Source organism: Hippoglossus stenolepis, chromosome 15 (assembly GCF_022539355.2).
Source record: "Hippoglossus stenolepis isolate QCI-W04-F060 chromosome 15, HSTE1.2, whole genome shotgun sequence".
NCBI classification, from domain to species: domain Eukaryota; kingdom Metazoa; phylum Chordata; class Actinopteri; order Pleuronectiformes; family Pleuronectidae; genus Hippoglossus; species Hippoglossus stenolepis.
In genome coordinates this window covers 6310034-6324097 of record NC_061497.1, presented here as the reverse complement: position 1 = coordinate 6324097, position 14064 = coordinate 6310034, and the positions used below count along the sequence as shown (strand labels likewise).

The following is a 14064-nucleotide window of genomic DNA, read 5'->3' as shown; positions in this document are numbered from 1 at the left end:
ATGACACTCAGTAGAGCACATATCACCGCCAAGACCCAACAGTCCCTTTAAATCCAGTCAAGCTGCACCAAATTTCACACATCGTGACAGTTGAGTCAATATACAATGTTTTCTCCCATCGAGATCCATGAAATCTTCCTTGGAAAACTGAAAATATCTACAAACGCCCTATCTCACTATGTTATGAACAGTTAAATAACATTCCTAGAGCCACATTAAAATGTAACGGGTTCTTTGATTTTGTGGAAACCATTTTAGTAGTTTTGTGTAATCTTGCAACAAACAAAACAAATAAACAAACAAGCAAAAGGACAATAGTGAAAACAGAACTCTTGGCAGAGGTAATAATGTATGCAAACAAATTGTACAGAGGTATTTATTAAAATCATAAATCACATCAGACCATAGTCTTGTACATGAAACGTGATGCCACACCTTGTTAAAGTGGTTATGATTTAATATAATTATGATTTTATCTATGTTACACCACAACTTACATTATAACAACTGTGGCTTATTCTGGTAGGGATGATTCTGTGCACAGAGCAGAATTACAGGTTAAATAAATTCACAGTCATAGGTTAGTGTGGAGCAGGATGAAAAGGGGAACTGTTTATTCTGTATTTGGTAATTATTGACACATTGTCTAGTAGATTAATGGTACATAATGGAAAAATCCAAAGTCCTTCACTAATGGCTTATCTACAAACAGCAGGGCAGACAATTTATGACTGGTTTACATAGGATTAGATAGAAATCATTCAGGGGATATTTGTGGGGGATCATTTCAGTACACATGCACCATTCCATAAAGGAAAGTCCAGAACAGGACGTAGGTGAATAGACCTCCAACGAGGCCTCCAGTGAAGAGCAGCCGCCGCGATTTGAAGCACTTGTTCCACCGCCGTCCGGCCTTCAGGATGAGCAGCAGAGAGAGGAGAATTGCGGAGAGGAAATAAAAAATGAAGCCGTACAGTCCGGACAGTCCCAGGATGCCAGCTGTTGCTCCGGACAGAGCAGATACAGAGGTGCGGCAGTAGTCCAGCACGGCGGCATTGCCCCTCACGGCCACTTCACTGATGAACTGTGGTCCCTCACGCTTGGCTACTACTCCTGCCATGTTTGCTCAAGTCTGCTATCAATGCAGGCTGCTGCTGTAACAGGAGAGATTCAGACATGTTTACAGTGCAAATACTAAATATTGTGCAGGTTTGACGCACTTGTGTTCTTTCATTTTATGTTGTTGATGTCTTAATTATATTTTTCAAACATATGGAGAGCAGTTTTAGAAAAAAACCTGTAAGATAAAAAACTCAGGAGCCTAAATCTAATTTCATGCTTAGAACATTTATCGTGATCATTTTTTATATTGACTGATATGAAAATTTAAATCTTGATATAATTTTTGCACATATTGCATAATTGACCAGAAGTACAACTTCAACTACATGAAAATGCTGCTTGCACACGACTGTATCCATAATATTAATAATTGCAATGGCACAACAAAAGGGGCACTATATATTTATTTAAATAAGATTTTAAATGCATGTATTTTTACTTGTGATGGAGCATGTGGTATTAATACTTGTTTATCAAAACTGATCTTGATGCTTATTCCAGTACTGCTAAAAGCAAACCTTTCTACATTAGAAATGCTGATATCCATGGTTGCATACTGACAGACTTCTGTACTATAAAACTTAGTTTTATAGTTTCAAAACAGGGTGATAAAATAATTCAAACCCAAGAATTCTGTGTATTTTTGCCTTATTGGTTAGTACCAAATTACTTCTGGAAATAATGAATGAATGAAAATAGGGACATTAATTGTGATAATTAAGGATAGACTGTTGTGAAAACTGTCGGCCGTATTGCTCAGTTCTGATTAAATCCCTGGAATATGGATGAAGAGAGAAAACAGAGGTGTCATTCTGCATTGGTCGGGTGTTAGCTTAGTGACTAACTACAATGAAGCTACCTGGCTAACCAATACATCTAGAACCTAGCAGCGGTAACACACGTAGACACCTGACACACATACAAACACAAAGCCTCAGTATAACATAGAACACAACAGTGCGCGGCCCTGGATGGTTTCACTGCACATGAACCTGATGAAGTGCAGCATTAATGTCGGCGCTGACGCTAACATGCTAGCACCGTTAGTTAGCCCCGCGGCTAGCTCGGCTGACAGCGAGTGATGACAGCTTCTCACCGGAGATAAACGCAGGGAAATGTCGGCTCCTCGCAGCGGGATCACAAACTCATGCTCCGTGTGATCTGCTTCACAAACTGTCCGGTCACTTCTCCGGGTGGAATCAGCCTCTGGGGTGCAGCAGCAGCACTTCACTCTCACTGGGACGACACTTCTCGATCACCGTCGGCCATGTTCCTCAGCGGTGCATTGTGGGAGCTGGGTAACCATCAGACAGGAGGCTAACGATGTGGTGCGTTTCCATGCACGGCAAAGCGTAGGAAACTCCACACCTATAAGAGCGACATGCCACTTTAATTAGTCTTCGTAAACGTGTCATGCTCTTGAGACACCACGTTGCACCTCACAGGTAAATTATTTTCACATCTTTACCATATAAACAATAAAAATGAAAATAATGTTTCCCAACACCTCGATTCAAATTAAAGATAAACACGTTTCATGATTTGCATTCAAAGATAATTCCGGTGACTATTATAAGTAAGTTGTCAAAAGGCACAAAGGCCTATTTTCAGTGTTTATATCCACATTACTTTAAATAAAATAACGCTGTTCATAAATAGTTTAAGACAATGGAATAGTTCTCAGCACGCATGTGTGCCCTTGTGTGACCTTTGTGTTGCCAATACACTCAATACACGTATTTGCTGTAACATGTGTAACAGCATTTTATATGTGTCCATCTCATCAGTCCTTCTCATTAAATGTACCTATTTTGTGTTGTCTAGGTGAGGTGAGGTGTAACTAATGACCCAATTCCACTTAAGTAGGTCCTGGCAGTGAGCCAGTACACACCTATGATCTTTTGGCTGTTGATCGGTAAGCTGAAATGTACACCGGGACAAAAAGGAATTAGATATGGTGTAGGGGTGTTGCAATGCATTCTTTAAAGTCAGCATGTGTTTTTCTTTTCTTTAATCATAAATAATTATTATCTTAAACAATTTTTTTTCTTCCCTCTCTTCTTGTTTGTTTTCTCTCAGCATTTTGATATTGGATTCACGGACAAGAAAAGACAAGATAAAACTTAATTGATCCCAATTTTGGTAAATGCACTTTTTACAGCAGCAGATAGAATGAGGTAGACACGTGAAAGTGCCTTACAGACAAAATAATGACACTCAGTAGAGTGCATAAGGACACGTAGAGAAATCCGATTTCCTTTTTTGACATAAACGCATCATTGTTGTCTTCCTCCTGATGATGAAGTCGTTGTGTTGACAGAGAGAGAGAGAGAGAGAGAGAGAGAGAGAGAGAGAGAGAGAGAGAGAGAGAGGGAGAGGAAGGACTGTACTCACACACACACACTCAGTCAGCGGCATGTCGGCCTATATCCTGGGTGTGGACGTGGGGACCACCTCGGTGAAAGCGGTTTTACTGGAGACTGACTCCAGAGCAGTGGCTGCGACTCACACTTTCCCCACCACGTCTGATATCACTGACAGCAGCGGGAGCAAGGTGAGTGCGTTCACGTACCAAACTACTCTCTACCCTGCAGCTCGGAAATATGAACTCTGCCCAGTGCGCGAGTGTGTCAGTGAGTGTGCGTGTAGCCTGTCTTATCTGTTACCCTGCAGGCTAAGGAGCAGGACACAGGTCGGATCGTAGACGCTGTGAATCGGTGCATCGGGCTCCTGCCCAGAGACAAACTGCAGCATGTGTGCAGCATCGGTCTGTCCGGACAGATGCACGGCGTCTTATTCTGGAAGGCAAAGAGCGGTGAGAGCACTGACCTGACTGTATGTGTGGATGCACACGGTGGAGTTTCAAAACATTGTGTGGTCACTTGTGTAACAACGGCCTTGGAGAAGTTTGAGGAGCTTAGACACTGACCGTCACTGAATTCATTAGATAACATAGGGGGAAAATATATCTTCAGGGTCAGTGGATCGGATGCTACTGGACCTTGAAATGTAGATAAAATGTGCAAAATTCTATTAATTTAGGTCATAGCAACATATTCAGGTAGGGTCATTTAAAACAGTAGAAAGCAGACCACATTCAAATCCAATAGGTCCAGATTTTATTTGTATTTGCATTAAAATGCAAACACCTCATACATATCAATTTATATATTAGTCCTAAATTTGCCTATTATTTATTATCTAGATCAATGAATTATTCTCTGAGAAACCAACAAAATAGTTGAAAAACACAACATCTCACAATGTTAACAAAAGTGAAGAAAAATTCTGGATCCGCCACCTAATGTGAATCTGCACCAGGATTCTCCCCTGACCCATACCGCTTCCTTCCATCAGATTTTGTGGTTATCCATTGCGTAGGTTTTGCGAGATCCCCAACTAACAGAGAGACAAATAAACGCAGATGAAAACATAACTTCCTTGAAGGAGGTAATAGTAATGACCAATGCCCTTATAATAAACGAGGGGCCTCTGTTCAGAGCCACTCAGTACCCACGTCAGAGTAGCTTTCAGATGTGGCCCCTGCATGTACATAATCTGTACTTTTTACTTACTTAAATCTAATTCCTATCAGGCCATCCACGATAAAGGCACATCACACTCTCAGGTGTGAGGGCTTTAAACAAAGGATTTATTAACATAGTTTTGAATTCTGTGCTGATTCATGATCCTATGGGGTTAGTTTTGTTTTCAGGCCCTTAGTGAATAATTAAAGGAACATCACCTCATTGTTCAGAAGACTTTTGTAGTTTGACTGTTAAAACATGAGCTATTTATACTGAGAGGATAAATCTAAGATATTCACATCTCTTAATTATCGTGACTATAAGAAAATTGTTGCCTCTTTCAGCTATTTATTTTTTTCTAATTAAAAGAAAGAAACCAACTTAACTTAACTTAACTTATTTAACTTATGTATGCATTCACAGTGCCTCAACTTCTTTTTTTCTTCAGTTTGTATTGTCAGTAAATATTATGAAGTGTGAGTTAAATGTAAATCATCACCTGTCAATCTGGTCATGTGATAGTGGGTGGGGACTGCACACAGACAATATTTCCCAACATATCTACATGTTGTTGCACAGGCCTCAGTAGGAACATGTCTAATGAAGAGAAAATTCCAGGAAGAGAAGGCGAGTGTTGAGCTCTCAGGGCCACCGTAATTTACAGTGGCTTGAATATTTCAGTCCAGGTTGATTTGGCGACACCTGCAGTAATTGATGATAACTGCATTTTGCAGGTTACTGCAAGTAGCAGAAGTTTATGGACAGCAAAAACAACACGTTTAAAAAAAGAAGTCAGGCAATAATTGTCCTTCTTCCATCTTTCTTCTTCCACATCTGTTTTTATTCATGCTGCTCACAGCAGGAGTCTGTCAGCAGCAGACACATTTCTTTTTCAGGGAACGTCTTCACAGACACTCTGTTTACTATACTATACTATAATGCAAATATATAACTAGAAGGGCCCTCGATAGAGGACAGACCCCTGCCAAGGTCTCCTCATGAATTCACATTCAAATTCACTAGAATCCAGGTTTTTATTTGGATCTGCACCAAATTGCACACACTCATAGAAATACCAGCTCCCTAAATAAGTCAGATTCTTTTCATCAAGATCCACGAATTATTTAATGAATTTAAATTTGTTCCTTTCCTGACAAATAACGCATCCTTCCGCCAACTATCATGGTAATCTGTTTGCGTGATGCCGCTAAATAAAAAACAAACAAACCCAGATGAAAACGGTCAACAGTGATTGTGACTTAAAGGTCACAATTTAGGTGAAAGAGATCTATTGACAGAAATTTTATATAAAATAATCCTAGTGATGTTTTCACGAGTGTGTTTCATCTAAATTAAACAAATTGTTGTTTTCTTTACCCTAGAATGGCCCTTAATATTGAAATACTTTATATTTACATCGGGGGGTCCTCTCTATGGAGGCCACCATGTTTCTTGTAGTAGCCCAAACTGGACAAACTAAACACCCTTTGAGTTTTTATGAAAACTGAAGGTTACCACAGGTTCTCTGTCATGTTTGGAAGGGGAGGATGAGGTGAGGGGTGTTCAGCTGCAACATTCAACTTCACCACTAGATGTCACTAAATTCTACACACTGAACTTTTAACAGACGTTGCATTAAATGGAAATCTTCTAGACCACCACTTGAATGCAACGGATTTTGAATTAGTTGTTCAGAATGATGAAAAATGTGTTTTGTGTTAATATTATCACAGATCAGTGAACGTTGCATGTGTTATCTTTTTGTATAAAGTTAAGAAAAGTCAGGTCCGATTCTGATCTGAACAGTCACGTCTGTGTTTACAGTCTGAAGAGAGAGACTCTAAAGATAAGTCAGAGTTTGATGACACAACATTTCCCATAATGTTTAACCAGACAGCATTAGAAGAACATTTACTAGTAATAGTCAGGCAGATTTGGAACAAACCTGTCAGCAGGAGAGCTGTGTTTCCATACTGTTGAATTACAGTGATAATTCAGTCTGTAATGCTGATGACTTTTTTAACTCAGGAAATGGACAGTTAGAGAAACTAAATATCCTCATTTTAATAAAATGTTCATAACTATGTCAACCTCTGCTGGTTACATCTGAAACTAGATGTGCATGTAGGCCTTTTTTTTAAACAATTATAGGAATCTAATGCTACTGGGATATTTTTGTATCAAAACCAAACTTAATCCATAACCATAAAGTTAAACAGTTGCTATTTTGTGTGGTCAAAATCTAAAGTTAACATCTGCTGTGTTTTTCTTCATGTCTCTCAGGTTGTGATTGGTCCAACAGAGACTCCTTCACAGCCAGAGACACCAGTCAGCTGATCACCTGGCAGGACGGACGCTGCAGCAGCAGCTTCCTGTCCTCTCTCCCTAAACCAGACTCACATCTCAGCGTGGCCACAGGGTTTGGCTGTGCAACCATCTTCTGGTACATGAAACACAGGTCAGGACACACCTTTAAAAAACATTCCATGTAAAGCCACTTGGTTTTGTGATGTGAAAGTAGTAAAATGTAAAGAGGGGTGGTTTCCCTCCAGGCCTGAGTTCCTCGAGGACTTCACAGCTGCAGGTACCATCCAGGACTACGTGGTGTCCATGCTGTGTGGTCTGGACGGGTGTGTGATGACGCCTCAGAACGCAGCCAGCTGGGGATTCTTCAACACTTCTTCCAACCAGTGGAATGTAGACATGTATGTAAAAGTGCTCAACTTCCTGTGTTAATAACACTAAAGCTGGCAGAGTGTCGTCTTACTAAGATACACGAGTTGAAGCACTAAATGCATGACAGGTGTTCATCATCAGAAGCTCAGTGTCACAGTTGTTATGTGTCCCCTGCATAACAAGTCCCTCCGTGTGTATTGTGCATGCTCTAGTCTAAAGGGTGCTGGCTTCCCTCCGACCCTGCTTCCTCAGTGTGTGCCGTCTGGTGTCTTGGCGGGACTGACTCGCTTTGACTGGCATGGTGTTCCTGCTGGTACGCCAGTAGGGGCCGCCCTGGGAGACTTCCAGTGCTCTGTCTACTCCTGCATGAGTGCACGGACAGACGCAGGTGAAACACGAAGTCCAGTCATGGATGTCTCGGGCTGGGAGTACACTTAATGCACTGAAAGCATCATACGCTCATGGTTTATTCAGTTTGAATAAAGGAATCCAATATGACTGCAACCGTTGGATCTCCTCTACTAATACACTACTTCTTCAATTGATTTGATTCTCTCAGGTTTTTGCAATAAACATATTTTAACCATCTATTAGTTTTGTGATGGAAATAGGAGAATAATTTCACTTTTATAGAAACAAAAAAAATTGATCACATGTTTTAGCACACACAGACGACTGATGCATTATGGGTTAAGTGTTATCCCACAATCGCCTTTTGCATGTCCCGTTTGTTGCTGTTATTCATACATCTCGTACTCTCATATACTGTATCTTTCTCCTAAATTTCCCAGTTCTTAACATAAGCACCTCAGCACAGCTGACCTTCGCCATGCCCGCTGACTTCAGTCCTCCAGATTCTCCTCAGCCCGCCTCCTCCATCTCCTACTTCCCCTACTTTGACTCCTCGTACCTGGCGGTGGCAGCGTCGCTGAACGGAGGGAACGTGCTGGCGTCTTTTGTGGAGATGCTCAGCGCCTGGATGAAAGAGCTCAGTATGTGTTTTTATTCAGCATTTCATGAGATAGACTGTACACTCACTGATGAAGTTGCCCTAACCTTAAATTGTCCGGCTGCAGTAACTCGCTCGTTCCATGACTTTTTAGAAGATGAACCCCTGAGTCTTGTGAAAACCATAATAACTTGGCTCAACTGCGTGGCCCATTTCACACCGCAGCTGCATTTAGAAACTACGTTTGGAGAAAGAATTTACACTTTCAGATCATCACCAGTGAGGGGCAGTGTTGGCTTGAGGAAAGAGTGGATTGTCGGTAATCTCCTGTACAACCTGTTTCATAATACAATCCAAGTTTATTCATCCTTGGAGACTGAATCCAGACAAAAATAAGCGAAGGATGTTCAATGTTCAATGCTCAATGTTCTGAACACAGATGGAGAGTTAGTGGTTTAATTAATCATAATGAATGCTAAAACAGTTACCTAAAGATAAGACAGAGGTTCTCATCATAATTTCAGATAGCATCACTTCTAAAGAGGGGTAAACCCTGGACAGGTCGCCAGTGTATTACAGGGCTAACTTTAGCTGTTTTGAGACATGAGCACCGCAGAATTGGGTCCGGACTTTCTCTGGAGTTTACCTTTCACACATGAACATCGCAGCAGGAGATTCATAGATTAGACGTGTTCATAACAGCACAGAAATGTCTGTAGCGTTCAGATGTAGGGTCCCAGATAGCATATGGATGTGGGCCACTTAAGGCAATGATGCGGCTCTTCTGGCCTTCTTGTGACCCGGAGAAAATGGATGTGAGCCTTAAGTGGCCGAATGTAAAATGGAGTTTGCGAGCTAGTTCAGGCAGCCAACTCGAGCTGCACTGCTCCAATCATGTGACATACACCACGTGACATACCTCACTCTCCACAACCATCTATAATACACACCCACCTTATTAGGCCGTCTATTTAAGCAGAAAAAAATTCCCCAAATTTACTCCCTTTGCTTGCCCCGCACTTGCGTCAGTATTGCTGCCAGTTGCTTCAGCCCCTCCACCACCCCAGCATCCACCTGTAGACACCGACCGAGGGTGACAAGTATTTGTTCATCACTCCCATCATATCTATGTAATCATATCGGGGGGAGTGATTAGGTCGGTGCCTAGACGCCAAACACTAACATGTTCTACTGTTGCAATAAACATTTGAACATGCGTTGTCTGACTGAACCAGTAAATGTGGACCAAATATCTTTAAACAAATGTTGTTGCTGTAGGCAAGGTGTGGTCTGGACATGAACCTAAAGTGTCCCAGGTGGTGAACGGTGAATATAAAACTAAATATAAAACAACCTTTGGCTGACATGCGGTATTGCTATGGCTAACTTGTTGCCCAGAAGTGGAGCACATCGCCCAATTGCCATCATTCCATGTGGTATGTGGTTGTATGGTAGTGTGGGCCAAATCTGGGCCAAAACAATTCTACTATATGAGGTAGCACAGCAGGCAGAGGCACTACATAAATTATTAATTCTGCCTGGGGATCACGTGCAATTGTTTACAGCACATCAACACTGGCGTCTAACTAAAAACGTTCTTAACATCTGATTTAGCGTGCTCTTTATATATGGTCTGAAGGCTCTCACTGGGACATTTGCGTACTCACATAAAATGGCCTTCGACTAGTTTTGCTGTTTGTTTTTCTATCTGATCAAATGCTTTGTTTCTTTTATTGTTTAATTGCTAGTTAATTATTCTTGTGAGGCACTTGAGAAATGTGCTGAATTAAATACACTTATTACTTATTTACTAAAATGACAGATCACAATAGATTATTCCCATTAAATGTGTTTATCCAAATGTCAAACTGCTCCCTCCCTCCCCCACAGATGCTGAGCTGACTGATTCGTGTTTATACGAGAAGCTGGTCAGCTGCGCCCTGAACCAGGAGAGCAGCGATCTGAGGGTGAGCCCCACTATCCTGGGAGAGAGACACAACCCCCTCTGCCTCGGTCAGGTCACCAACATCTCCGCCGATAACCTCTCCCTTGGCCACGTGACCAGGGCGCTGTGTCGCGGAGTACTGGACAACATCACCTCCATGATGCCAGTCGAGCGTCTGCAGCAGGCAGGGGTTAGCAGGATTGTGGGTAGCGGGAGCGCGCTCACTCGCAACGAGGTGCTGAGGCAGGAAGTGGAGAAGGCGTTTCATCAGCCGGTGGTGTACAGACAGAACGCAGACTCTGCTGTCGGTGTGGCCATGGTCCTCTGTGACCGACTCTAAATGAGACTTATTATCCACAGGGGAAACCTCCCCTGTATGTTTACATGATTAACTGATGATTTTGCACACCTCTGAGTTCCGTATCATATGGTACCACTTTGAAAGAAGGAAGAATCAAGCAAACTGAAATGCTGCAACATATTGTAATCTGTGATCTAAAAACAAAAGCTACAGTATATTTGCCAGGATAGGGATCAAAAACCTTGTGTGACTCAAGATGTGCCATGAGGTTGTGAAACCTTTCGGACCAAAGGACAGAATCTATGACATGTTTAACATTTTAGCCAAAACTAGCAGCTGAGTGCAGCCACATTTAAATTCACTGTCCCTGAAGAGCAATACATTGACCATCTGTGGGTCTTAGCAGTTGTGTTTGGTAGTGTTTTTTCCCCCCAGCAAAAATCACTATGGCATCAAATACGTGATGCTTCAAAAAAATCCACTGAAGGGTTGATTTCGCGAATGACGGGAACCATGTGAGGGCAAATACAGTGCATCAACACAATATGCTGTGGAAGACTTAAGACCCCATGTAGCAGCTAAGCCTGAAGTCACTGAGGAGCTGCATAGACAGGCTAATAGACGGGCTACTGGAGCTACTCGTCATGCTCACAATAACGTGGCTTAGTTGGGTCAAACTTCTGCTTTGTTTTTCACTGTTAGGTCTTCAACATGTTACACACAAGAATCCAGATCAGTGTCCATATATCTCCATTCATCCACTCACCAAGTTTCACCAATACCACAACGCACCTCTCACTTCATGTGTATGTGGTCAAAAATCAGTTTGTGCTCCTTCCCTCTCGCAACAGCTTACACGAGAATGAAAGTTCCTACTGATATGGTAAATAACCTGAAGCCCACTAAGGGGCTCCTACACCCCTCATCTTACTACCACGCAGCTTTACAGTTGTTGGTTTCTGCACCAACGCATATGTTTCAAGAGTAGAGAGCAACATGTTTATGCTCATTCCCTGTGTGCTGCTAAAAGACATTATACATAGCCCATGAATCATTTCAGCATCCAACAATAAGGGAAATGTGTCTTCCTCAGGTATGTCAGTCTCCCCCCCCCCCTCCCCCATCCTTCCATTTCGTGGTTTCTGTGTCAGGTTTCTTGACCCTCTCATCTTTAAGTTCACCCCCACTATCTGAGGTTGCTGAAGAGATTTCATCTATTGATCGATGCAGACTGTGCCTCTGTGTACACGGGTCTGTATGAGAAAGCAGTAGTGACATACCTTACAGGCAGACATCATAATTACAGGCCGGTCACTTGGAAAAACTTCAAAACCCTGACATAAACATTACATATGAGATGTGACAAGACTTTTTATTGAATTATCTTTAGTAATGCAGAAGTAGAAACTAGAATGTAACTAAGGCACTATAGAAAAAGTAGGAATACTATCCAAATAGTTAAAGGATAAGGCTATAAAGTGTCTTTTAAAACCTTTGGTATTTTCAACATATTCACTGGAGCGAGTATAGGAGCATGATCTGTAATGACATTTATACGGTTTTCCAATGATGCACACATTTTTATGAATCATATGTGGAAAAGGTAAAGGTTCTGATGGAAAAGCAGGGTTGAAATGTTCAGGATGCCTGCATAAAAAGAAAGGGAGATGAGACATCTTGCACATATCAAGGTGTATATAAACAAAGTGTGCATTTGTGAGTTACTGGACAAATTATCAGTGTGTGGACATCTTTTTTCTAAAAAAAAACACAGTGTACTTCATAAGATTTAAGATTTAAACAATTTAATATTCAAAAGTTGCCTTGCGCTATTCTGAGCTGTAGTACACGATTAAGAGCCTAAAAACCCTTTGGACAATTGATATTATTTCACTGCAACGTGGTCAGCTACAAGTACAATATTATTACCAGAGTGGACACATATTCCTCTGGTATAATTATCAAAGTGTTTCTACTGAGCCATTAAAACATCTCTATTGCTCCTTAACACTTGACACTTGATTGAAAACTCTCAGTCAGGATTCAGTGATGATGACTGAATATACCCAGTGATCTGATTGGACAGCAGTCTGGCTGTTGACAGGTTTTGATCTGATCATGATGAAGTGAACCTGTGAGCCGTGCAACATTGGTCGCCATGGTGAATGGTTAAAAGTGAATCGGGGTCATGGTACTGGAAAACCAGTCAGATCACAGACTGACCCACTGATGCTTGTGAAAAAGCTCTCGACACAACTGTCCAAGAACGAGTTTGCATGTAGCTCACTGGGTGGAGTCCCTCAGCCGGTGTTGCTGCAGGCTGGAAGTGCTTTGCTCAAGAGCTACAAAGTATCAGTTGTATCAGGGTTGGTGGGGTGTCCCCTCCCCCATTATCCCTGCTCAGTTCATTCTGTGATTATATTTTCATTAAATCTTATTTGCTTAATGCCCTGATTTTAGGACAAACTTTGGTATAAAGAAAAGTTTTTTTTAAATCCTTAAGTTGCTATTTAAATGGATGATTACTGCACTTTCTTTTCCTTCTCTTAATTCTAAGTCTTAATGTATGGTTTCAGTTTGAATTTCTACTGCTCTTAATGTGGAAAATGTTGAATGTTGAAATTAATATTCTTCAGTTTCACATTTTGCTTCAGATGAGGCTCGATGCAGATTATGGCAAACTGTCCTTTCACTAGTTATATTTCCAGCAGCCATGTTCATATTTTATCTTATAATAATGAATTTATATACACATTTTTCCCATGTGGAAAACACACATGACATCAGTGTTATTAAGGTTGTTATTGTTTTTACTACTGTAAGGGAAATGTAACATTTTGATATTAATATAATCATGTTAATTTCCCCTTTGATTGATCATGATTGAATCTCATACAATGTAATCTTGATCATGCTGTATCCTGTACAACTGAGTGAATCTTGGCCTGATTGCTTTAACTAAGGCATTGTTGCCTTGATGTCATCAGAAGATCCTGACCTTTGACTTTGTAACAACCCCAACCAGAGTGGGAGGGATGAGCCAAATGTATAAAGACAAAGAACAGCTTCCCATCGGGGGGCATGTTACAAACTAACCTTTGTCTTATGCACCATGCTCTGAGCAATGTGACAATACTGTAAGAGAATTGTGTCTCGTTCCTCGTTGTCAAAGTGGGATTGCAGAAATTGCCACGACACTACTTTTGTCGAGATTTTGTTGAATCAACTACAGTTGATATGGAAATATGTTTCTGTCAGTGCTGCTCATGGCTGAAGTGATGTGATTATACAAATAAAACAGTATTCATAATAATTTTGTCTCGAATTACAATAACTTTTTTTTTTAACTATAGTGTTATTTAACTCGTCCAGATTATCGTAGACATAGTGACCATCATTCTTTTCTTGTGCACAGATTTCAAAAGTTCAAATTAAAAAAAGACAAATTTATTTAAAAAGGCCAGAGACACATTGAATGACGTAGCACATTAACACAGATAAAACCATCTCACTGTCTTGGTGACCTGTGTTCCTGTAAAAATAA

The 14064-nt window shown here is 41.0% G+C and overlaps 2 protein-coding genes across 3 annotated transcripts; one reads left to right on the top strand and one right to left on the bottom strand.

Annotated features, from left to right (window-relative positions):
* Positions 1-360: 360 nt before the first annotated feature.
* emc6 (ER membrane protein complex subunit 6) lies at positions 361-2466 on the bottom strand. Of its 2 annotated transcripts, none has more exons than XM_035178229.2 (2): positions 2219-2466; positions 361-1151 (listed from the first exon to the last, which is right to left on the bottom strand). In XM_035178229.2, exon 2 carries the CDS (start codon positions 1118-1120, stop codon positions 788-790), a length of 333 nt encoding a protein of 110 aa, XP_035034120.1. In that variant the 5' UTR covers positions 1121-1151; positions 2219-2466; the 3' UTR covers positions 361-787. The 2 variants fall into 2 exon arrangements, with proteins under 2 accessions (XP_035034120.1, XP_035034119.1); XM_035178228.2 differs by having other exon boundaries at positions 361-1154; positions 2219-2461.
* Positions 2467-3445: 979 nt separating this feature from the next.
* Positions 3446-13360, top strand: shpk (sedoheptulokinase). Its single transcript, XM_035178226.2, has 7 exons — positions 3446-3676; positions 3796-3937; positions 6933-7107; positions 7202-7354; positions 7538-7713; positions 8117-8317; positions 10165-13360. The coding sequence occupies exons 1-7, from the start codon at positions 3539-3541 to the stop codon at positions 10557-10559; spliced, it is 1380 nt and encodes a 459-aa protein (XP_035034117.1). The 5' UTR covers positions 3446-3538; the 3' UTR covers positions 10560-13360.
* Positions 13361-14064: the final 704 nt, after the last annotated feature.

Excerpts from the sequence above, each read along its gene's own strand:
- emc6 (XM_035178229.2), bottom strand. The coding sequence starts at position 1,120 with ATGGCAGGAGTAGTAGCCAAGCGTGAGGGACCACAGTTCATCAGTGAA.
- shpk (XM_035178226.2), top strand. The coding sequence starts at position 3,539 with ATGTCGGCCTATATCCTGGGTGTGGACGTGGGGACCACCTCGGTGAAA. Across the intron at positions 3,677-3,795 it reads CTGACAGCAGCGGGAGCAAG|GCTAAGGAGCAGGACACAGG; the intron begins GTGAGTGCGTTC and ends GTTACCCTGCAG. Across the intron at positions 3,938-6,932 it reads ATTCTGGAAGGCAAAGAGCG|GTTGTGATTGGTCCAACAGA; the intron begins GTGAGAGCACTG and ends CATGTCTCTCAG.